The sequence below is a fragment of the Excalfactoria chinensis genome, chromosome 2, assembly GCF_039878825.1.
Source record: "Excalfactoria chinensis isolate bCotChi1 chromosome 2, bCotChi1.hap2, whole genome shotgun sequence".
In the NCBI taxonomy this organism is placed as follows: domain Eukaryota; kingdom Metazoa; phylum Chordata; class Aves; order Galliformes; family Phasianidae; genus Excalfactoria; species Excalfactoria chinensis.
The window spans coordinates 52,719,878-52,746,352 of NC_092826.1; the positions used below are offsets into that span (position 1 = coordinate 52,719,878).

The window sequence follows — 26,475 nt, forward strand, 5'->3', positions numbered from 1 at the left end:
CTCCACCTGGGGGAGAGTGATGTAGCAGTCGAGAGCTTGTGGGTGAGAGTCAAAGGCCAGGCTGGTAAGGGGGACACTGTAGTGGGTGTGTACTACAGGCCCCCTGATCAGGAAGAGGAGGTTGATGAGGCCTTCCGTAGCCAACTGGAAGTAGCATCACGCTCCCAGGCGTTAGTACTTTTGGGGGATTTCAATTATCCAGATATTTGCTGGACGACCAATATGGCCAAGCATGCGCGGTCCAGACAATTCTTGCAGTGTATTGAAGATAACTTTCTAATGCAGATGGTCGAGGTACCGACGTGGGGCGGGGTGCTGCTGGACCTTATTCTCACCAACAAGGAAGGACTCGTTAAGGAAGTAAAAGTCGGGGGTAACTTGGGTTGTAGCGACCATGAGATGGTGGAGTTCGAGATCCTGAGCGGAGGAAGCAAAACAAAAAGTAGGATTGCTACCCTGGACTTCAGGAGAGCCAACTTTGATCTCCTCCGGGACTTACTTGGGGCCATCCCGTGGGCCAGGGTGCTAGAAGGCAAGGGGGCCTGTGAGAGCTGGCTAGCATTCAAACGGCTCCTCTTCCAGGTTCAGGATCGGTGCGTCCCTGTAACTAAGAAGTCAGGAAAAGGTGCCAGGAGACCTGCGTGGATGAGTAAGGAACTCATGTGCAAGCTCCGCAGAAAGAAGAAAGTACACGATATGTGGAAAAAGGGTCTGGCCACTTGGGAACAATATAAGAATGTAGTCAGGGACTGCCGAGATGCGACCAGGAAGGCTAAAGCCCACCTGGAGCTGAATCTAGCTAAGGAGATAAAGGATAATAAAAAAGGGTTTTTTAAGTACATTAACAGCAAAAGGAAGGCTAGGGAGAATGTGGGCCCCATACTAAGTGAGGGGGGTGTTCTGGTAACGGGGGATGCTGAGAAGGCGGAAATACTGAACGCCTTCTTTGCCTCTGTCTTTAGTGAAAGGGCTCTCCCCCAGGAATCCCAGTCCCCGGTGGTTGATGAGAGAATCTGGGGAATGGGAGATTTCCCTTTAGTCAGGGAAGAGGTGGTCCGTGAGTGCTTAGGAAACATTAATGTCCATAAATCCATGGGACCTGATGGGGTGCACCCGCGGGTGCTGAGAGAGCTGGCGGAGGTTATTGCTAAGCCGCTCTCTGTAATTTTTCAAAGGTCTTGGAGAACTGGGGAGGTGCCTGAAGACTGGAGGATGGCCAATATCACCCCAGTCTTCAAAAAGGGCAAGAAGGATGACCCGGGTAATTATAGGCCAGTCAGCCTCACCTCTGTCCCAGGGAAGGTGATGGAACAGCTTGTGCTGGATGCCATCTCCAGACAACTGGGAGAAAAGGAGGTTATCAGGAGTACTCAGCATGGGTTCACCAAGGGGAGGTCGTGCTCGACCAACCTGGTGGCCTTTTATGAAGATGTCACTAGCTGGGTGGACGGGGGGAGAGCGGTAGATGTAGTCTACCTTGATTTCAGTAAGGCTTTTGATACGGTCCCCCATGACATCCTTATAACAAAGCTGAGGAAGTATGGGATAGATGAGTGGACGGTGAAGTGGATCGAGAATTGGCTGACTGGCAGAGTGCAGAGGGTTGTTGTTGGCGGTGCGGTGTCTGGCTGGAGGCCTGTGACTAGTGGTGTCCCCCAGGGGTCTGTGCTGGGTCCAGTCTTGTTCAACATCTTCATCAACGACCTTGATGAGGGGATAGTGGCCACCCTCAGCAAGTTTGCTGATGACACGAAGCTGGGAGGATTGGCTGACACGCCTGAAGGCTGTGCAGCCATTCAGAGAGACCTGGACAGACTGGAGAGCTGGGCAGTAAGAAACCGGATGAGGTTTAACATAAGCAAGTGTAGAGTCTTGCATCTCGGTAGAAATAATTGCATACACCAGTACAGGTTGGGGGAAGACCTGCTGGAGAGGAGCTCTGCTGAGAGGGACCTGGGCGTCCTGGTGGACGACAGGTTGGCCATGAGCCAGCAGTGTGCCCTTGTAGCCAAAAAGGCCAATGGCATTCTGGGGTGCATTAAAAAGAGCGTAGCCAGCAGGTCAAGGGAGGTGATCCTCCCCCTCTACTCTGCCCTGGTGAGGCCTCATCTGGAATACTGTGTCCAGTTCTGGGCTCCCCAGTACAAAAAAGACAGGGATCTCTTGGAAAGAGTCCAGCGGAGGGCCACAAAGATGGTGAAGGGCCTGGACCATCTCCCCTACGAGGAGAGACTTAGGGAACTGGGTCTGTTTAGCCTTGAGAAAAGAAGGCTGAGAGGGGACTTGATCCAGGTTTATAAATACCTGAGGTGTGGGAGCTATAGTGGCGAGGCTGGTCTCTTTTCAGTAGTGCGTGGGGACAGGACTAGGGGCAATGGGCTGAAACTCCAGCATAGGAAGTTCCGCACGAATGTGCGCAAGAACTTCTTTACAGTGAGGGTGACGGAGCACTGGAACAGGCTGCCCAGGGAGGTGGTGGAGTCTCCTTCTCTGGAGATATTCAAGACTCGCCTGGACGCCTACCTGTGCGACGTGGTGTAGGGAGCCTGCTTTGGCAGGGGGGTTGGACTCGATGATCTCTAGAGGTCCCTTCCAACCCCTATAATTCTGTGATTCTGTGATTCTGTGATTAAAAAAAATATCCTTCATGTCAAAAGATACTTCAAGAATGGCTAATATGAAACTTATGAGTGTAGATTCACTGAATTCTGTTGGAAGTATTTCATACTCACACATTTGTGTAAGCATTATCTTGAACGTGTACACTCTTCTTCCCATGGGAACCGAGACTTGAACTTCCTGCTGCATTTGCCTACTTTCCTTTTCGCTTTCTGGCTTCTTACACTCCTCCACTTCCCAGTTTTTGGGTTTTCCTGCCCCTTCAGCCTCCCCTCAGAGTCTCACAGGAGATCTAGTCCATTTCTGTCTCATTCTCTCTAGTGCTGTCCAGTCTGGTAATCTCTTCCCCAAAAGCCTTCCATGTGGATTGCTCACATCCTGCAGTCCCTGAGACTGTATGCCCCAGTGAGAGGCCCCAAGGATTCCTTACAGCCTGAGCTGCATCTTCCTTCTGAAGCTCTGTTGAAGTCTAAGAATTTGATAGTAAAGGGACCGTTAGTCCATCAGCTGTCCAGAGGTTCCTCAGATGGTTAGTGACAAAGTGCCCAGTAACTGAAGGAGAGACTTAGCTGAATACTTTCAACTTCAGTCTGGAATATTTACTTACTAAATGCACTCACTACTTCAGTCAGCATCAATATTAATGACAAAATTTAGGAAAAGTTCTTACTCAAATATTTTATTTTGATGTATGCAAATATATGGTCTGCTACCTTTTGACAGCAAATATGTATGTAATCTGAGAGCTCCCCAACGAGGAATGGTGATTAAATATTAAAATATTTATAGTAACAAATATGAAAGACAAAGAGTGAACTCTGAAATAAAGCTGATATTGTATTTTGTTTTGCAAAGTGTATGGAAATTGTTATATACGTATATTTTAATTAGTTTTACTAATTAAATTTTTATCTAGAAAGAAGTTGAATTAGTTTTCATAGTAATAAAGTGTTCTTTCTTAGAGACATGTGGCCTAGGAATAAGTTTTGTGACTTCTCTCAACTGTAAATACCTATTTGACAGGAGAAATGTCAAGTGTTCTTATGGACTAGGAGTTTATGGGGTTTGCATCTTGAAATACAGATTGTTGAAAGTATAGAAGTTTTGTTCCAAAACAGAAAAAAAGTGCATGGTTCTTTTCACACTTGCACTAGTAAGCTGGATGATCAGAACATGTGGGCATGTTTCATTTTCTTATCATCTTCTTTATTTTTATTTCCATATGAAAAAAGTAAATACTTCTCTTTTGTGTAAAATAAGATAAATCACAGTAAAAATAGCACATTATGTTTTGGTGGTGTTGTTACTGATCCCAAGAGTTTAGGGAGGTCAAATTATTTATTCTGTTTTTTCAGATAATTGATGACTGTAGATTTTTGGACAGATATAGTAGATAATTCTTTCTGATACTCGATGGAAAAAAATAAAAAAATAAAAAAAAAATTGTTCTCTTGAATACATATTAGATTATCCTGAAATCGGCAGGGTGATTTTAAACATCTTCATGTGAGTTCTTCGCTTGAAGTGAGGCTCCACCAGATATATTACAATCCACATAGATGATATACTTGAGAGATACATGTAGCAAAAAAGATCTGAATAGTCTTCTTTCACGACCTTTAAATTAATGCGTGTTACTTCACACAGCTAAAGCTGCATTAAGGGTTATGTAAGGTGAATACAGTTTCTAGGGTTTTTATGATTCTGTTTATTTAACATAATAGGTAGTCAATATAAATTGTACTTAAAAGATAATGATAAAAGCAATGACAGAGTCAACATGGATGGAAAGATCTGTGAGGTGAAGAGCGATTCCCCCACCTCACTCCAAGCATTTTCATTTCTCAAACTTATTCATACTTCTCTGAATGTTATTCCATGGTTGTTATAAAGTTTCAGCCTATGTATTTTTACGCCTCTAAGAACATCTTAGATTTCTGCAGAAATCACCCTTTCAGTAAGTTAGCCATATACCCAAAATTATTTTCTCTGTGAGTAGATAGGATGAAAATAAATGCCAATAAATCAGCAAATTTTTTTTTATGTCAACATAGTGTCAAAACAGTATAATAATATCAGGTTCCTGCAGACGTAAACATTTGAGTAGTACTAGAAGGAAGAAATATTTGATTATTAAACATACTGGGGCTCAGATAAATATGTTGTTATGAATATAAACATTCATTAAAAGTTCAGTTTTTGCAGGTCTTGCTGCCTCAAGATATTGTCAGACACAATAACATTTCTCATTTATCAGTATAGTTTCTGATGGACTAGGCAAGGTTCTTGGCAGATTTGCTTACAATAAGAAATAAAGCAGAGTAATTTTTTTTTTTTTTTTTTTTTTTTTCCTATACTGCATATTAAAGTACTTGTCAAAGGAAAAGGGAAATAGCATTTGTCATACCTATCCTATGGTAGGATGATATCCATTCTAGTAGTATTTGATTACTTTTTTTTTTTTTTTTTGAGATGACAAGCAAAAAAGTTATATAAACAGTCTCACATACTGTAAATATTCATTAACAAACTGCCTCATGATTTTGCTTGCCATGGCACCTGTTCACAGTAGTACTGAGCTGGTAAGCAGATGTGATTCCCTTCAGAATCAGTTGTATTGCAGGTAACAAAGACTAATTAAAGTATTTTCTAACCTCTTGGATATGAGCATCTTGCTCATTTTCTTACACATTTCTGAAGGAAAGGTATGCAGTGGAATGACACTGTAGTCATCTAAGGAAAAATAATAGAAAAAATAATAGAAAAAAATTTATTAGTAGAAAACCAATAGGTAGAATTTGTTGATATTAGAATCTAGATTCTGGAACAGCTTTTGTCAATTGGGAAAATGTTTTTAGTAACCTCTGATATGTGTTACTCAACAAGAATTTTTTAAAAGCATTTTTGAACAAAAATGTATATTATAAATGGAAGAGTCACTACATATTGCAGTTTTTAATAGATTAGGGATCAGGTCATTTTAATTTTTAGCATTTCAGAATAGTTCATATCTTCAAATAAGAACATTAAAGCTCTACCATGGAAGGGATTCACTAGAAAGCAGCTGTGTTCAGAAAACACTGCTATGCTATAGAACAAAGGTTTTGCCATGCTTTGGTGGTATGAAGTCCGTAATTGAAGTGATTGCATGTATCTTAAATTGTAAACACATTCCAAAATATATACTATCTAATCAAGAAATAATTAGTTATATAAAAAACGGAGAAGAAACAATGTAGCTAGCTCTACTTGCATAGTCTGTATGAAGTTTAGAAACAAAATAGTTTTGAGCTCCCATATAAGCTGAATGCCAGTGTTAATGTACACAGCAAAAGATTTGGAATAGTACTGCATTGCTGCTGCCATGCTTAGAGGAATCTTTTTTTCTGAAGTCCAATAAGCAGTACTTAAATAAATAGATCATCAAATATGATGTCTTGAAATTCTTCTTGAATCTTCTTGAATTGGAATGGTTTTAGCAGCTGGATTTCCTTCAAATAGCATTTTTATCTTACGAAAATACCTTTAGGTTTTTTTTTTCTTTCTTTCTTTCTTTCTTTCTTTTTCTTTTTTTTTTTTTCTTTTTTTAATTTTGTTTCCAATTCAGATTTTTTTCTCCCCTTCCTTCTTTTTTTTTTTTTTTTTTTTTTTTTTTTTTTTTTTTTTTTCCATGCAGGAAGAAGAGGACTATGCTGATAGTAGTCTACTTTGAAAAAAAAAAAAAAAAAGAATTTCTCTCCAGAAACTTAAATTGAAAATTATTCCCAGACAGAACACTGTTCTGTTTAGGAAGAAATATGATATTACCACAGATTATAAGTGATATTACTCTAATGAATTTTAACAATGAATGCAATTCAGCATATAGAACATAGATTTGAGTCAAGTGGTACGGAGTTCTGAGAGCCTCAGAGGGGAATTAGGAAGAGCTGCTTGCTGTTGCTGGAAGATGTGATGCTAGGAAAGACTGTGAATACTAAAGCAGAACCTAAAACTTTACACGTTAACAAATAATGAATGTTCAGTGATAGAAGTATTACACAGATAATTTTAGGAAGGAGGTTTTTAATGTTACCACATTCTTATCAACTTGTGCACATAAATTTAGATATTTTATTAGTTATCTCACTTTAATTCTATTTATTATTATTATTTTAAAGTTCAGAATTCAGTTGTAAATTAAAATATATAAAATTAGTAAATTACAACTAAAATGCAATCTTTTTCTTTTTTTTTTTTTTTTTTCCTCTAGTAATTTCAGAATGTGAAATTTCACCAAGATAGGGCAAAAGTTCTGGGGGTTTTGTAATAGAACTGCTAGGATTCAGCAAGGGCAGTGCATATGGGGTGCATCACAGAAGAAGAGCAGAGCCATCTCTGGGGCTGCTGCCAGGCCAGCCACTAGGATGGTTATCACCAGAAAAGTCCACAGGGGTTAGGTAAGCTCATGGCCAAGGCAGGAAGACACATAAGGAGAGAAGGGTTGGAAATACCAAGATCTGACAGCAGACACTGTTCAGATATTTGAGTGATACTACAAGAGTTTTCTATTTATTAAACAGTAATCCGTGTTTCTTTGAGTCTTGGGTCTATAGGTCATATTTGTCTTGCCTGTAGATTATAAGTATGAAGACAGATAGTATTAGAAATTGATGTTTCAGTTTGGTTGAGCAAGGCTTATACTTTAAATAAAACATTGAAAATGTTCTGTTGTTAGCCAGTTCTGTTGGGAAAAATATTTTGCATGTAATGTGGAATATCTTGTGAGGAAATGTTTGTATTGTGTGGTTTGTTTGTTTTTGGTTTTTTTTGTTTTGTTTTGTTTTGTTTTTGTTTTGATTTTTTGTTGATCAGATATCTGGAGAATATTTGTGAGAAAATGCTATTATTAAAAAGCACTACAGAGAATTTCTTGTTGAACCAACATTTTCTGTTTCTGATCTCATTGTGAGTCTGTACCAGATAAAATCAAAACCATAGCTTCTAGCCATAGTGCTTGTCTTCTGTCCATTTGTCTTTTAAATATTTTCTTTTGACAGCCCAAAGTCTCTAAAATACTTTCCTAGCTTTTCCCAGTCTCATAGAAAACTAACAGAACCATCTGCTAATCACAAACAAACAAACAAAAACTCAAATGCTATTTTCTGGTACTTCCATGAGAGATTTCAGTGTAGTTTTCCTGAGCTTTCCACTTTCCATTTGAACTCACACCCAAACTTATACATTTCTTCTTCCTCATCCTGTATTTGTTATCATTATTCCCATTAAAATGACTAGTAGGCATTGCCCTCCATCCTACTTCATCCTCCTTAGAAGGAAGGAGAAAAATCTTGCTCCAGTGAAACTCTTTAAGCCTGAAGAACTCTTATGTTGCTTTAAACAGAAGTATACCTTTAATAAGTTTTCCTGTAATTTAATCATATTAGAAAGTGTTCCTGGTTCTGTCTGTTTTTGGTTATATTTTTTGTCAGGACCTCTGTCCTTTATTCTTAAAATACTTATTTTCCAAAGTTCTCTTTATAGAAATACAGATTTGTCTGTGCACACGTGTGTGTACACTGATTCACACATATATGTTGCATACAGATGCATATCCACTGAAATTTTTTTCTGTAGTTTCAAAACAGCTAATATTTCTTGAGCATTTTCAGTAGCATTTGGCTTAGCTTCCTTACTGAGAACAGTTCCTCTAGCTGCTTTCCCATCTTGTATTGGTCTGACAGTAACTGTCTTTGGCTGTGCAGTGGAAATTGGGTCTGCTACTTGCACAGTGGATTAGGTGATTTTCAGCCTTTTGAAACTATGCAGCAAGGAGTAGATCATTCAGTCCCAAAGTGCATGGGGTTGTGTTAATGTTAAATTCAGTGAGGGGGATTAGGTATCTTGGAGAACCTTCAGGAGTACAGTTGTGAAACAGTGCACAGAGTTCATCAGCTTATTGTAACTTGTTTCATTTTATTTTAGTGAAAAATTTACTTTCCGTAAAGGCTTGTAATTGGAAAATGAAGTTGGTGAGTTTTTTCAATTATCGAACAAACAACATTATAGATGTTATTTTTAGAGGGAATCAGATTCCTGAAGTTTTTTTGTTCATTTGTTTGGTTTGGATTTATTCTGTTTTACTTTGTTTTAATGAGGATTTGTTCTCAAAAATCTGAGTTAATGTCTAAAACTGCTGTTATTGTGTTTAATCTTTTCCAGAAGCTACAGCAGAAAGTTATAAAAAGACCCTTCTTACAACATCAGAAAGTGGTCTCAGCAGACATGAATGCATTCTAATACAGAATAACAATTTTGCAAGACTTTAGTAAAAAATTCAATGAGAGGGATCATCAAATACAGATTTTGCTTGTTCTTTCTAACATTAGAAACCTGATCTTTTTGCTTAGCTTTAATCTCCCTACCCATCTTGAAGTAATAACATAAATGATGGAGAAGCAATTTTCTAAAGATTTTTATTATGTGTTTTATATGCATGTATCTTAACCTCTCATTTAAAAATAAAGCCTCTTCAGATTAGAAAAGCAGTAGTGTGATTCCTGACTGAGTATCTATATTTCACCTTTGAAGGACAGTGTAATAGCAAGAGAACATAACCTTATAATTTCTATTTTACTCTTAAAAAAGAAATTTATATATATCACTTGACACTTGCTTTTATTTTATTTTATTTCAAATTTAAAATGTTTAAAAATATTGTACATTCGCAGATTTTCTGTGGCTTTTGTAATGAGCAAGCAATTGTTTTTTTTTATGACCAATCATTAAGCTATTTGAAGTGCTTTATTTCTTAATCAAGTTAAGAGAGTAAAGCTATCTCACTGAACATGTAGTTGAATTTTCATAGGAAATATTTCTCACACCAATACAGCTGCAATTATTAAAGTTGTTTTGAAAATGTGACTTGAGTAAAAAAGGAGAGATGAAATTGGATTCATGCATCTCCTCAGAAAATTATTGAATAGCAAATATTTTTATATCATCTTGTGACTTTATTCTAGAGATCTTTGTGTATCTAGTATATTAAATGTTAAAAATTAACATTATAGACATGAGCTTGTAGACATCCTGGCTGCAATGAATTCAGATTTTACAGACACAGATAAGTAAATTTATCTTCAACATCACCTCTTGGCTTAGTAGTCATCTTGGGCTTAATTGCTTGACTGAAATTCAACTTTGAATGGCTTTGTGTTTTCTCTTTATGTGAAGCCAGCCAATAATGAATTGGTATTGATTAGCATCATCACTGTGAAAAGGTGAACTCTGAAGCACAGAACTTGAATTGTGTCTTTTGGCAGATGCTTTGAATAAACTTTCATGTTCTAAATCTTTCATGAGCACTTAAGAGACATTATGCCTTAAAGAAAAACAAACAAACAAAAATGATCAAAAATACAGTTTTTGTGACTGTAGTCCAATAGACAGTAGTTGAGTACTACAAATCGGAGCAATGTGAGGGAAAAATAATTGGATGGTAAATAGATCTATGTGGTTTTATTTTCCAGTTATCATACATACATTCATTAGATGGAATTTAAATATGTGGGCATCTAACATTTTAGAGTTGAAGTTAACATCTTAGGCTCCTCCTGTCACTTGTGTGAAGATCATATGGAAGAAAACAGTTCCTGGTTCCCTGTTTTATTTTATTGCAGATGCTTATCACATTCTAGAGAATTTATTTAAGTAGTACTAAAGAATGAGATAGCATAAATGTAGAACACACAGTCTTTTCACTCTGCTGTATCTTTCTAAATGCAGATGGGAAAACAAAGGGAAAAAAATAAACAAAGAAAACCAACAACAACCAAGTGACTAATTTTGTAGCTGTGTATAAAAAGACAGATCTGTGACTGCTGAATAGTCTAATGCTTTGAAAAGTCAAAATTAGTTCCCGATAATCTGTTAATATGATGCAGAGCATAAAAGGAATATCTTTCTTTCTTTCTTGCTACTGTACCTAATTTTAGATTAAAAGCCCATTGTAGTTTTAAGCACTCTTTTGGACCTCTCTCCAAATACTACCCTTAAGACTGACCAGGGTTTCAAGAGTGGCTGAGTGGCTTTTTGTTCCATTTTGTTTTTAAAGAAAAATGAGTAATCCACAATGAGAGGCAACAGCCTGAGGAACTAGCTTTTGTTGGTAGGATGAAATGTCTTTAAAAATAATCCATTCAGTCTATAATTCTTTGACAACTGACTTTTTAGTTGGCTCCCATTCTCTGTATTTATGTGAATGGACTTTGAATTTGGATTTGGCTCTAATTAATTTGATAAATAAGTACTCTCTTGTAATTTCAGAGTTCTTTTGTCTTTGATTTCCCATTATTCCTTTTGTTAATGAAATGCCCATGCCCAAATTACATATATCCTTGGGTATTACAGATCTCATTTTCAAACACAGAAGCTCATGGCTGAGTTCTAATTTGTATGTGGAAACAGTGAATCAAAAGCATTATTGTTTTACTTTTACTCATTTTCATTATTGGTAAAGGACACTCATGGAGGAAAAAAGCCTCATTATTTTCTCTTTCTTCCTGCTTTGCTCAGTCTTTTTGGGACTCCAGTGTACCATATTTAGAATACTAGCTAGAGAAGTATCTGGAAAAATATTGTCTTAGAAGACAATCACTTCTCATTTTCCATCAAATATAGTTTCTCTCATCACAAGAGAGATCTAGAAAATACTAATATATATTTATATTTGAATTTTATATATATATATATCTTTAATACAATACATATATTTTAAAAGATCATTTGTCTTTTGTCAATTCAAATATTTTCTTAAGAATCCTAGTAAACATTTAATTGACGGTTGATGTGTTTCTTTCCATACTTACTTTCATTTTGAATCATGCTACTAAATGAACGTTATTTTTTAGGCCCATTTCAGCTTGTGAGATAATTGCTTCCTACTACTCAGTAACATGGCTTTCTGTTGCTAATTTTAATTCCTCATATAAATGGATTAGTGAATTAAGAAAAGTTGTTTATACTGCACTGTGATAACACTACTGACCATAAAAGATAGTATTTCTTTTAAGAGTATTAATTGTGACCTCAAGAAATGGAGTAGTGTGAAAAATTAAAATCCTTAAGGATTTTATTTATTCGGATGTTGTTCCCTAGTGCTGAAGATTTAATTTAGACCTTTAAAGTAAAAACAGCCAAAACTGAAAATGTGCTTGTATTTTATCTTTTGGATAATTATTAAAGTGAAATTTGAGAATCATATTCCAAAATCAATATAAATGTAATCCAAACATTTTTCTTTTTAGTAGAGTTATTCCATAAAGAAATGGGAAACAGAAACAAATAACATTTAGTTTCATGTTACTATTTTAAAATGTTATCTATGCTTTACTTGGTAAAACTATCTATTTCTTTTTCCCCCTTTGAAGCTCTTGACTTTTTTACTGTTGAAAGCTTATATCTTAGACTGATTTCTAAGGCTATCACCTTACTATGAGATGAGGTAGCTAGCTTCATCCTGAAAACAGAATTTATCATACTTCTCTCTCTTTTTCTCTTTTGGTCATTCTCCCACTCTGCCCCCACATCCTTCCCAGCTGGAAAGATGGCAGTTTGAGAATACCTCTGAATGGGAAAAGAGAGAGATACCTGATGCAGAAAAACAGTATTTGGAAGAAAAGAGCAGAAGGTTGAAGTTGCAAGTGAAAGAAATTCAGGAACTTCTGGAGATGAAAAATAAAGCAGTACCAATTAAATTGAGTTGTGATCACCAAAATGCACAAAGTAAGCTGCAGGTTAAACATAAGGTATGTATATTGTCATGTTTCATTACTTTAGGAGAATTCCTGTGTACAATTGCTATTTCATAATGACAAATGACAAAATATGTCCCTAAAGCAGGAGAGAATATCTGTGTTTCTGCATCTAAAACCTGGACAATTAAAACACAGTGACTGTGAATTTCTGTAGGGTACAGAAACAGAAAGAAAAATCTCTACAGTCTTAAAAAGAACCAGGAGAACTGACAAGTTAGAGAAGAAAACTTAGGGGTGAAAGTAATGACTAATAGGAACTAAAAATATTGAGTAAACTTTGGTAGCTACAGGATCCTGATGAAGATCAAAGCAAAAAAGTTACAAGGCAAATTGTTTCTCAGTCATTCTGAATATTGAATCTTTTCTTAGGAAAGTTGAAATAAATAATTTATCCTGGTAAAGATTTGAAAACAAGGTGTTCTGTACTTGAGGTCTGCTTTTAGATGTAACTGATTTTTGTGCATTTCTGTGATGTATCAAAAGCAGCAAGTTGCATTTCATGAGTCTAACTTAACCTAATAGAACATCTTATATAATGAACATCCATTTTTAATTTTCCTTTAGTGACATTTATTGCATCAAGTCATATCATATCACATGAAGATTTTTGTGATTTCTTTGTAATGCAAGCAATTTGGGTTTTTGAGTTTGGAGATATGGCCAGAAAGAGGCATATCTGTTTCAGCATCTGCCTGTGTTTCAAATATGTTATAGTTCTTTTTTTGTTCTTTTGCCCTTTTAAAAAATATTAGTTTTGTAAGAATATTAGACACCTGTGATATTTCTTACTGTTACTAGCATGGCTCTGCTGGAGACGACTTTGCATCATTTTTGTCAAAGTCAAAAGGCAAATATGGTGTGCAGGCATCTCTCTTTTTCTTATCATAAAAATGAATGTCCACGTTGTGTCTACCTATTCATAGTAGATAATATTAGAATAAGACTGTCTTCAAAACAACTGGTTATCAGTTTCAATGAGAAAATAAAAAATGATGATTTACTGGCAACTGAAAATAAGTAAATCATCATCTGGTAGCTTGCTAACAGCTATCATCCAAAGAATAGGATGAGAAATGATTCATTTGTAGCTGTTTGTCTGTGTGTTTCACAAGAATCACAGAACAGCATTATCCATAACCTGAAAGAATGTCTGGCTTCTAATCCAAAAGCCTTTTTTACTTGGATGGTAGTTTGGGTTCAAATGAAATCAGATGTTGTATCGAGGATTAGAAGAGCACATAAGGATTTTTGTAAGACGTAGCTATTGGTTAGATGTTTATGAATGATTACAGAGTTACTTACCAAGTAGATAAAATGGATGTTGGTAATATTTTGGGGAATTACCTGCAGAGCAAAATGCAGTTTCCTTATGCCCCTGCTTCTCCAAAACTTGCATTTGTAATATGTGAGATCCCTTCCAGTTGTTTAGAATAGCATATGGGGTTGTTAATTGACATGTGTCTGATTCTCAATTTGAAAGGTTACAAGCAAACAACAACAACTTTTTTCCTTTATTAGCAGTTCTAGGAATATTAGGCATGGGATCAAAACACAGAAGGGAAGTGCTAATGTTCTTGTGTAAAAGATTTCACGTTGATAATTATCTTAATATTTATACATCCATAGAATTTGTGCAATCACTTGCCACTCATGCAAATTCAATTTCTGAGCACAAAACTTATTATTACCATATTTTGCACAAAATGTGAAGCCTTAACATTATTCTTAGCAGACACTATGTTGATTGAAAATGTTTTTATGTGAAGTTCTTCAAAGGTTAACTCCTGTTCTACAAGATGAGCAGAATTGATGAAACGGTTGAGATCAGACATTGTTACTATTTAGTTTTATTGATTGTGCATCTTGGAATGGAGAAAAACATTTAAATTAATAGCTGTATTATTTGACAAATAGCATGGGAATAAATATTAAGTGGGTCTAACTGGTTCATCTAGGAAGAGATAAAATGAAGAAAAAGAGCTTTCTGATAGCACAGATCAATACTCAAAACATGCCCTTTATGGAAAGAGATTTTCTCTTTCAGCTGTGAATATCACCTTTAGAAAAACTTCTACATTAATTTGGGGGAATAAGAACAGTGTTCTTCTGTACTGTCTCTAATTATTATGGCCAATACTTGGTCATTAAACATTTTATTCATTGTGTATGGTTTTTAGCTGACTAGTATAGGGCCTGAGTACAGATCAGTAAACTGTGTTCATAGGCTATTTGTTCTTGCTGTTTTGTTTAGTTTCAAATTTTAATATTACAGGACTATAATTTTGATGCACGATTTAAAGATGGGATTATGGCCAGCATGTATTTTTATGACACTATTTTACACTAACTTTATTTAGCAAGATTTCTTTTAAATCATCAGCGTTTCAAGCTTGTTTTCTCAAAGGTAGGAAGCATTCCTTTTTTTATACAAATACTTTGAAAAACAAAGATCGCTCGCCTATAGTGGATTTACACAGCAGGTTTTGGTAGCAGGGTGCTGCCTGGCTTCTTTGTGAAATGAGGCCGGCGCTGCCCCCTACTGGATATAGTTTATTCCTGCGCTCTCCAAAGGCCCCGCTACAGTACAAGGCTAGGCCCAGCAGTCAGGGTGGGAGAAAGTCTGGTGGGGGCCCCTGTCACCACCAACCCAACGCCAGAGCTTTGTGAGTCCACATCACAGGCAAAAATTGTTTTTTTGTGATATTATCCTGAATGTGAGTGTAATTTCTGCAATTGCATCAAGGGGACACAAGAACAGGCGAAACTCAAGTTTGCACGTTTTTCTGCTTGATCCTCAGTACTGTACCCAGTGCTGCAGACTGCTTAAGGAGAGGGTGGATATAGTACTTAGGCATGTGGTTTAGTGGGCAGTATTGATGGTGGGTGGAGAACTGGACTAGATGATTTTAGAGGTCGCTTCCAACCTTAATGATTCTATGATTACTGTCTTCTGTTGTGCTGATTTACTAGTGTGAATACAGCCAGATACAAAAATATATGCAAATTGCTACCTTGTCAACAGCATTCAGAGGTCTGTGTCTCTGTAGCCCTTGTCTTAATGCATGCGATCTGCCAGAAGCGTTCAAGGAGACACCTCAGTACACAGATGGAATTTTGTAATTTGCCTAGTTTGAGTAGTAAGGGCTTAAAGTAATTGCTATGTGTTTCATTCCTGGTTCTGTGTCACAGATCTCATGGGTTGAATTTTTAATATAGTTTTAACTCTTTGTCAGAAAATAATACTCAAGAGAGCATTATGTTAGCATTGTTAAACACTTTGATACTTCACTTAGCACTGTTCATCCAATGGAGAATTATCTTCATTTCAGTGCAGACCTCTGGGATGGTTATTCTGATGGTTAAGGAGCAATGGCTGCACAATTTGCTCCCTTAGCAGATTTTTCAAATGCAATGTTTTGTCAGAATTATCACTTGGGATACAGTTGTTGTATATGTTTGTTGTTCTTTTTTTCCTAATTACACTTCTGGTGAAATGCCTCAGACTTGAATAAAATGGATGCTGTGAAGTAACAGCCTTTAAGATTTGTTTGTTGACAAATTCCTTTTAAAGAGGAAAAAATAAAGAGAGAATTCAGGAATTCAACCTTCAGTAAAATTTTGGGCATCATTTGTCAGTACTGAAAAAAGAAGGGTTGTTATCCTGTGTTCCACTTGAAAATATGTACTTATAGTTCTGAAATGTGGGTTGTGATATTTGTTTCCAGCTTTGGAAAGCTCAGTCCTTTGAACAGCCAGCAGTATGGGTTTGAATTACCTTATGCTTTGTTTTGATGTGCTTCGCTTTCCTCATTGCTTTCAAGACAGCTGTCTTGGGTTATTATGTTCATGGAGGAGACCTGGTTCTCAGTTCTCTCTGAAACTGCCTTTCTAAATCTTTTAGCTGGGTTTGTGTAGAAAATATTTCTCAGTGCTAAACCTCACGGGATTTCTTGTTTCTTATTCATACCTGTATATGGGAAGAGCAATGTAATCAGAAGCATTCTAATTTAGGTCTGATGCTTGCCATTTTGTGCTCATCTGAGTAGAGTTGCAGTTGTTTCATCCATGTAATTGTGGTGGAACTGTTTATTAAGGGGATTATCTTTTCATTATAGTATTTTTAATACTTTTCAATTTATGTATATCTAAATAAATCAGAGCTTAAGAACCACATTAAAACTATCTTGTGCCAAAGAAATAATAATAAAAGATAAGTGTATAGCTTATGTTTAAGGTTATTTTGTCAAGGGATGGTGTAACCAAAAAATAGTGTTTTGTATACTTTGGAGATGAGTAGTCCTCACATGGCCTAAATACTGAATTATAAAGCTGAACACCTCTTGTCTCACCCAGGCATGTCCCATATGCTTTGCTTTGCCTAATTTAGGGATGTTGATGTCTCTGTCCTTCACTGTTTCAGAGAATTTGTGAGGAAGTGAGTCGATATACTAGAAGTAACCAAAGTTACATCTTGCCATGGTTTTGTAATGTTGCTGTCAATATTCCACATCATAACATCATGTGCAGTATGGATCATTGAAAGGTTCATACTCCAGTTCCATGGAATGGCAGCATCCCGAGTGCTCAGCTCTCGGAGGAGGACTACATATCCCAGAGGACATCGCAGCCAGAGATAAGTCACGGGAGGAGGACATATATAATCTTGCTCCCAGTCTGGAGCTCTCTCTCTCTTGGACTCTCGGAGAGTGGGAAGCATTCCAGCCGTGTCGCCTAGAGTTCACAGTAGGCCTCTTGGTTTTTGGGGACTCTCTCTCTCTCTCTGTTTTGTTTGATTTATTAGCCTCAATCATATTGTATCATATTGTGTTATCTTGTATTCCGATATCATATTTAGTAAAATAAGTTTTTCTTCCTTAGATTGCTGCCACTGTTCTTTTTCCCATTCCCCTTTTTCCTTCCTTTCTGGGCTGGGGGCCCTATGGGGCGGCTGCCCCTGTCACAGGCACAGGTAAATCTAGGTAACCCGTGACACATCTCTGTCTAAAAAGAAAGTTCAGTGGTTTTTTGTTTGTTTTTTTTTAAGACAGCTTGTCCAGAAATTGTTTAATATTTGGTGAAGGCAAAGGTTGTTCCTCAAAAGGCAAGTAAATCCTACATCTGAGCTTCATAATGAAGAAACGGTGTGGAAGAGTTTTTTTCTTTTTTTAAATGAAGAATATTTAGTATTATTAATCTCTATGTTTCTCAACTTAATGTTGAAAAGTAGGTACATTAGAAAAGAACAAGTTACTAACATTCTTAATCTGCTGTTGTCATCTAATATATGTTTTTCATCATTATTTACCTGTTTCATCCTGTTTTCCATGCATTCAGAAATATCAACTATATCAACTGATATCAAATATCAGTTAGCCCTTAGACATAGAAATTAACACTAGGTTATCCAGTTATTGGGATATTTAAAGTAATTGTTGTATTTCTTTCAGTTGGTATTACACACATTGTCTCATTTATTGATTTATTTAATTTTCATTTCACATATTGTAGTGGAAAAGCTAAGTCACAGCTTGAACCAGTGATTGAGCAGGGCCAACCCAGGGGAGCTCAGTTCATGCAGTGACTGGAAGGGGCGGAGCCAGGATCCACTCCTCTGACCTCAATTAAGGGCTTGCAGTAGAGGTGAAGTATCTTCTTGGAGATCTGTGTGTACCTGAGGCTTTTGGAGGGTAAGCAGTTTCTTTCCTTTTTTTCCTGTGTCTATGGCTGCAGCGTTTGAGCATTTTTTTCACTTGCTGCAGCCTGGGACTTTCTATGTTGTCATGCTGCGCTTAACAACTTGTTTCCAACTTTTACAATTTGTTTCTTAGGTTTTTGTTGTTGGTGGTGGTGGGTTTTTTTGCTTTTTGTTTTTCTTTTTCCCACAGACAAAATTTTTTTACTTAGTTAAATCATTCTTCCTCGCAATGCCATTTAGTGCTATATTACCAAGTGTGCATTTTAAATTAGCAGCAACCATGTTGAAAGGAGAATTCATTTCTTTAGTACAGAATTACAGACCATATTTTCTACACCATTGTGAGTATAATGTTTGAGCAGGGTTGTAGCAATCTTCTGAAAGCTTTTTGGACTATAATTATCTGTTATCTGTCACTGTCTTGTGCAAGATATCTTTAAAACTCAGAAGGTAATTAGGCTATAGAAACTGTTTATATATATATATATAATGTGTGCATATTATATATATGTTGTGTATAAATGCTTAAGGTGTGGCTTTAAGTACTTGGACTTCTGAATGTCTCTTATGTTGTGCTACAGTAATTTTGGTATTGGCATCAAATGTCTTCCCTAGCATGTCAGACTTCTACCTGTTTTGTGTGAAAAGAGGAGCCATAGCTGACCACATTACCAAGGCCAGAAGAACCAGCAACCTTATTCAGATCTACAGCCCATGGAAAAGATAGGTTAGGTGGTGGTGGATAAAGTCAGCTGAAAATAAAGATCACTACACAAGTTCTTAGTGACTTTCCAGACTTGTAATTCAGTCAGCATGGTGGGGGCCCAAAATGACTGTTGACCTGGCCAGCACGGGCATGGCTGCATTCACAGTGTGACAGGTGGGGCTGAGCCTCAAGCATGGCCTATAGGAGCATCAGCATTAAAAACTCTAAAGAGAAGGAGATACTGTTGCTGCTTAGGGTTTCCATCAGAGCTTTAGGGAAGAGCTTTGCTTAAGGTCCTTCCCAAGAGGGGAGCAGGGGCTGGCCCTCAACTATGCTTACAAATTGGTCCTGAGCCAAACTTCAGGAAGAGAGTGTGTCCTTAAAGGCCAGATATTCCTTACTGGGTACCAAATGATTGTATCAGCATGGCTAAGAGGCTACAAAGTGTCTGTGCAGAGAGTGGTTCAGCACAGTATAATCTAATTCATTAAAATACCAAGTAGATTCTTTTGTCTTCATGATGATTAAATATGATCTATTTTTGGTATTATTTTGTGTCTGTTATTGGAATAAATTCATTGTTTATCATCTTTTATGTTTTTCTGGAGGTCAACAGTAGAAATCACTGACCTTCAAATGGAAATGACTGCAGCAGGCCTTAGTATATTTGAGTGGAAATACCGTTTTGCCAAGTCTAATGGTCTAGAACTGATTAAGTTTAAATTGGTTACTCTACATTCACACTCCTGTGGTTTCATGATTACTAGGTGTAACAGTGTCCACGGTTTTGAATTATCTTAGTCATTTACCTTTCATCATTTATACAGAAGCCACATACTATGATTGAAAATAGTGCTTTTTCACAAGTTTAATTTGCAACTGAGTGTGAGTGAATGCTTTTGGCAGATTTCTGTCCTTGGCTTCATTGGTGTAAAATGGCATCAATTTACATGAAGAATGTTGTTATTGAAATCTCTAAGATCATTATATTCACGCCTACACGAGAGTCTGTGTTCTAAAAAGTAAATGTGTACGGGAGACTGACTTCTCAGGCAGTTAGTAAAGATACTCAGGGTAAAGACGTAGAATCATGTGGTTGGTCTCCTTGCTGAAACACTCGTTCAACTGGAGGTTCAGCCTGTATTCAGTAGTGTTTTTCAACACTAAGGTATGAAAAATATGTTCTTGTGTTCTCTGTTCCCATGTTCTGTGATCAAAGTTCAATCAGCAGATATACATGTAATGTTTTCTGCTTCTTCGAAGATATTTACCTTTTAACTGTCACCACTTGGCAAGTAAATGTTCTTTGTTGTTCTGATAAATGAAAAGGCTAAATTGTTTATATTCAAACCCAGTAACATTGCATATAAATTTTATTTACATCATAACCATTAAATATTCAGTTTTGGGCATCTCAGTACAAAAAGGACATGGAGGTACTGGAGCAGATCTTGTGAAGGTTACGTAAACTGGTCTTGTGAGGCTAGTGAAGGGCTTGGAAAATCAGCCCTATGAGGAGAGGTTGAGGGAGCTGGGGCTGTTTAACTGGGGAAAAGGAGGCTGAGGGGAGACCTTATTGCTCTTTCCTAGTATCTGAAAGGTGCTTACAGTGAGAGCAGGGCAGGTTTCTTCTCACTGGTGACAGGTGACAGTATGAGGGGAAATGGCTTCAAGTTGCACCAAGGTAAGTTTAGGTTGGACATTAGGAAACACTTCTTTATAGAAAGGGTAGTTAAGCACTGGAATAGGCTCACCAGGGAGGTGGTTGAGTTACCGTCCCTGGATGTGTTTAAGAGCTCTTTGGATGTGGTGCTCAGCGATATGATTTAGCAGAGGGTTGTTAGAGTTGGGGTACTATGGTTAGGCTGTGGTTCGACTTGTTGATCTTTAAGGTCTTTTCTGACCTGGGTAATTCTATGATTCTATGTGAGATTTTAAAACTAATTATTTTATCTATATGTAAATATGAGGCAAAAAAAAATGAGGTGTCACAGGTTAACCGAAAATATGCCTGCGCCCATGGCAGGGGGGGCAGCTGGCCCGCAGGGTTGCTGGCCCAAAAAGGAAAGGAAAAAAAAAATGGGAAAGGGAAAAGAAAACAGTGGCAACGATCTAAGGAGGCACACTTATTTACTAAATACTATAGCGAAATGAAGGATAACACAATATAATACAATATAATTGAAATCAAGGATAATGAATCAAAGAAATTAGGAGAGAGAGTGAGTCCCAAAACCAAGAGGCCGACTGTAAGCTCTAGGCGAAACGGCTGGAATGCTCCCCCCTGGCTCCAAGGATTCAAGAGAGCGATTCCAGACCGAGAGTGAGATTATATAGTGTCCTTGTCCCGTGACTTATCCTTGACTGTGATGTCCTCTGGGATATGTAGTCTTCTGTGAGCTGAACATTCAGAAAATTATCCATACTTTACATGAGGTTATGATGTGGAATACTGATAGCAAAATTACAAAATCATGACATGAGGTAAGAAAAATTGCTAGAAATAGACACTTTTTCAATGGTACTTTTATGTACCTCAGGAGATAAATGTAAAATATTTAAGATTTTTTTAATATTAATATCTAATTTAATTAATATTTAATTTCAATATTAATATTAAAGTTTATCATATACTATGGAAAGGTGTGTGGTAACATTTTTGCGTTAGTACGTGGACTGAAAAGACTACTTGAAAATGTGTGGTTATCTGTGATTGTACTTGTTTTTCTTCTCATAAGCAGTTGGTACATCTACAGATTCCTTATTACATCATAGTGTGTTATCACATGTATCTTAGATTTTAGAAACTGGATGGTCAAAAAGGCATTAAACATGAGACAGCACTATTAGTTTTTTTTCCCCCTGTATATAACAATTGCTTATATAAAAACTACTGTAGACTGTGGATTTATTGATAATGTTGTTTTGCCGTTGGTGTGCATTCTAAAATTCTAAGAAATATAAACTCCATAAATCCATAGTTTCTATTAATTACACTATAAATAGAGCAAAAATATAATTTCTTATAATGAATTGGTGCCCTAGTGTTAATAGCACACCAACGGTTAGTTGTTGCTGAGAGATGAGTGCACGCTTAGGACCAAGCTGTGATCAGGAGCCATTGCCTGTATGGCATGACAGCATGACAGCAAGGAGTGGGGAAGACACAGAGCAGGTTCCTGAATTAGGCTGAGGGGGTTATTCTGTACCACATGGCATTGTACTGAAGGTCATAAAGCTGTGGGCAGACACCTAGGACTGGTTGTTTGAAGGTTGCTGTGTGCTCCTTGGCAGGGCTGAGTATTTGTGATGGTGGTTGGGTGCCACGTTGGTCCTGTATGTCAAGTGGCAAGTAGTTACACTGCAGCTGTGTACATTCTTATTGTTTTCTTTTTTTGTTGTTTGTTTTGTTTGTTTGTTTTTTAATTTCCATTTGTCTTTTGTCTTAGCTTTTCTCTCAGCCCATGAGTTTTATTTCATTTCTATTTCTCTCTGCTGTTCCACCTGGGGGGTAAGTGAGCAAACAGCTGTGTGGTGCTGAGCTGCTGCTGTGTTAAACCACAACACCCACAAAATGGGTAATTGAACTGATATCTAGGCTGTGATAAATTTGCTTGGTTTGGAAATGTATTCCAAGCCACAAATGGGTTTGTTATGAAAATAGTTTCTAGCTAGCGTGTTGAAAATGTTCTATTTTTTTAATTTTGACTGTTGCATTATTCCTAAACAGGAGGTCAAAAAATAGTTTTTCTGATTAAAGATAAATAATTGGAAGTACAAAGCTTTTGAATGTTGCTTAACCTCAAATATTTAATGTGAATGACAGATGAGGCAATCTGTAAAATATAGCCCTGTTACATACCTTATGAATAGTGTACAACCTCTACTCTTAAGCCTGAAAACATGCTTTGTAATTACTGGAAGAGTGTGAATCATCTAGTTCCAGAGCTCAAGTACACTTTCTTAAAACTTCATGCAGTTAAACCACATAATAATAAAATCGTTCATGAAAAATGCTTATTTTGGCAGGTTCTCTTTATGGACTTTGAAATAAAGAAGTCCAAATATGTACACTATGTCATTCCGTATGCCATGGTGTATGTTTCCTTTAATATGAGAATTATTATGAAATCTTCTATTCAGTATGTGCAAAAGGAGCCCTCTTTGTATATAAGCTGGGTTTGGACCAGTAAGGGTAGGCTGGTAAAGTATAACCTGTGTTTTAATAGAAATGGAGTACTTCATTTGTCTTTAAACTGTGGACATAATTATAAAGCTTTGTTTTTCTCTTATCAACAGTTCTGTTGGTCTGAAGAATTTCTCATGCTGTAGTAGGGTTTGTTCAGTTTGGCCATAGAGAAATAGGAGTTGTATTATACAATTGGACAAATTTATATTTAAAAATGTCACTCAAGATACAGTAGCATTTCCTAATATATTGCATGGTTAATATAACCTCTTGCTCAGAAATATTTAGCAGAACTTATATGATCATATCGTCTTTTTCTTGTTTGGAGGCTTTATTTTTCAAATTATATTAAATCACTGGATTTGCAGATTTACCTTTATAGAAACTCATGAATTATTTCATATTATATGGTATTGAGAGATATTGAGATAATGAGTGAGATTCTGTAAACAGTTTCTAGAGAAAATAAAATGGATTTATCAGTACTTGCATCATTGTGTTTTGTGTCTATAATTACACTTCATTTCAAACAAAAAAACTGGCAGCATTCCCTACTTAAAGCAAACTTAACCTAATAAGAAATTTGCTTGCTGAAAGGTCACGTATCTTAGAATGGGTATTAAACAAGGCTTGTTGATAATAATTAGGTTTTTTTAGGGTAGTCTATAGATTAGATAGCAACCTGCTGTCTTCTATGGTCTGAAATAGCCACAGGTTGTGGATGCCTAAGTGTTAGGCAGATTAACCCTACAAATCTGTGACTATCACATTTATACAAGTGGAAGATATGGCTTATTATTCATTCATATTTTGAGTTCTTTGTTGTTAGTGTCCTTTTCCTTAATTCCATTAGCATGTTAACATATTTTTAGGTCAGTGCTAACCATAGTATTAGTGTCCGTCTAGTCTTGTATTTCAGGATCTTTGATTTCCACTGATTACACATATGACATAAATTAATAGGAAAAGAGGTTAATGTTTAACTTATTTAAGAAACTGTTAAAAAAGAAGTACAACAAATGAATATAAGTATTCAGTATATTACTTTTTCCTCTTGAAGTGACTCCTGTCTGAAAATGTCTGTGCCTATTTATTTTCTTTCCTTATAAAGTGAATAGTTTTATCCCTTTGTTTAGGGATCTTGTGATTCATTTATTATAATCTTGTTTAAATTTAGGAAGATGTAGTTATTTGTCCCATATACTATAAGGCTGAAACTTACAAATGTGGTTTTTAATTTTAATACAGCAGTAGTTGCAAGATACAAATAAGAGATCAGAGTCATTAGCATGGTAAGAAATGGTTGTGTGGAAGTGGCATGTTTGATCAAATTCCTACTGAGTAGGGAAGGCCTGGATTTTGTTAGTCTGGGAAAGGAGGAATAGCTGATGGGAATAAAATAGATGGGAAGTCATGATAAAATAAGCATCCTAACCAGAAAATTTAGAGTAGTGATGTGTTTGTGTGAATCCTTCAGAAACCAAGAGAAGACTTCCAACTCTGAACTTCTACTTTTTCAGTATACTGTGTCCTCTTGCTCTTTTACCCTAACCTGCTGTCAAATTAGGTATAACTGTTGACAACACAGCAGAAGTTGACAGAAAAATTATTCTGCTGTAGAATAGTCCTCAGACAAATTGCTCCAGAGAGTTGACAGAAGTGCCTTGCTGGTTTCATAAGATGTACATTAGAGAACTTCTATGGTAATCTGACAATAATCCTTCACACATTCTTTTTCAAGATCTGAAATAGCGCAGTGAGATATTACCTTGCAAAAAAGCTTTAGATGTGCTCTGAAGACTGCTTGTTGTGAATTCATTCCATCACAGTGTACAAACTAAATAGCTTTTACAAAAGTATCAGAATCAGGAAGGATTCAATTTTTTTGTGTTTATCCTTTGAGCCTAATAATGCTTGTATGGTTACTGCAAAGATTGCATGCACATACACAAAACAAACAAAAAACCCTAACAAACCAAACGAAAGCACCGCAAAGCAAACAAACAAGCAAGCAACCATGCTGCCAATGCTACCACAGTATGTTGACTTGGACAGCACTTGATTTACAAATAGAGTGAAATAGTGTTAAATTGTTTAGGCAGAAAAGATAGAACAGTGTATTAGTTTATTCTGTTTTAATACAGTGTGCTACTTCGTGTTTACCGTAACTGTGATATCTTACTGACTTGTCTAGAAACTCGGAAGGTTTTTTTTAACTTTTGCATGTGTGTTCAGCATGCAGCAGCTATGCGAAACTACTGAAATTAACTAGTCTATGATATGCATTAATTCATTGGGAAGCATGAGGCAGAATGACGTAAGATAGAATAACCCTATTTATAGGAAGTGGCAAATTGAATGTTTTTATTAGTACGATAGTATCTAGTTTAAGATATAGCTCAAGAATGCACACAGTTGCATTAAACATGCAAACAAGCAAAATAAATGTTTTATGCTAAGATGCTCTCTTTGTTCAGAGAGTTTTGGATGTATCTCCTCTCTGCCCTATCAGCTGTAAACTGTGTTCAAGTAGAATTCAACGGTCTTTATTACAGATGTTAGGAAGATGTCTTCTTCAGGGTACAAGTCTTGAAAGGAATAAAAAATTTCATAATTAATGACTGATATCAGTAACACACATCAGCTTCACGAGACCTGTGCAGAGATGTCAGGGTTGTGAAAGGCTCAGATGTTTTACTGAGGCTGCTCTGAATCAATGGTCTGATCATACGCTGTAAATTTGTCATAAGCAGAATGTGCTGGCTTTCCTAAATGCACTTGTGACTTCTTAAGCACTTTATAGCTGATAGATCTGACTTCTTGAAAAATATGGATTCAGTATACTCGTGCTGAGTAGGACAGATGTATGTGTTAATGAACATTAAAGGAGAATAAAAATTTGATTACAAAAAATTTTTGAAATGTAAATGGTGATAAAAACTATTTTTAGGGGGTACCTTTCATATACATTCAAGATTTGGATATGGTGCAGTGGATGATTTGATCGATTTTTCTGCATGATTCTGTTATCTTAAATAAGTGTAGCTCTTTCTTAGTGGCGCCAAGTCATGCTTCAGGCATCAAAGCATAAACAAGCAAAAAAATGTTGATTCATTATCTGCCTGAAAACTATTCCAATGCACTAGTTGGACACTTGTTACAGCAGTTTTGCATATTTTTTTTTTTTTTTTTTTTTTTTTTCCTCCTTCTCATAATCTTCACTGAGCTTCTGACTATTAATCCTTCATTTTCTGTGCAGTTTTTCTTCGTGCCACTATGGTAAGAACCTAAACATTACCTTAGCTATCCTATGATTGTTATGTAATATAAGAAATACTCTTTAGTCTTACATTTTTCTCTTCTCTAAAGGCAAGCTAAAACAGTACTACTTTGCTTAAAATCAGGCATTTGTCTGTTAAAAGCATCTACTTAAATGATTTTTATTTTCTTAATATTGATAGAATTTAAAGAA

General features: G+C 36.4%; 1 protein-coding gene across 2 annotated transcripts in view; it reads left to right on the top strand.

Moving 5' to 3' along the window:
- Positions 1–26,475, top strand: part of CCDC102B (coiled-coil domain containing 102B) — a 136,596-nt gene that overhangs the window by 52,374 nt on the left and 57,747 nt on the right. For both annotated transcript variants that reach the window (XM_072330590.1, XM_072330592.1), the window contains one exon: positions 12,195–12,404. In XM_072330590.1, coding sequence (XP_072186691.1) covers positions 12,195–12,404 — 210 coding nt within the window. The remainder of the gene's footprint in view (positions 1–12,194; positions 12,405–26,475) is intronic.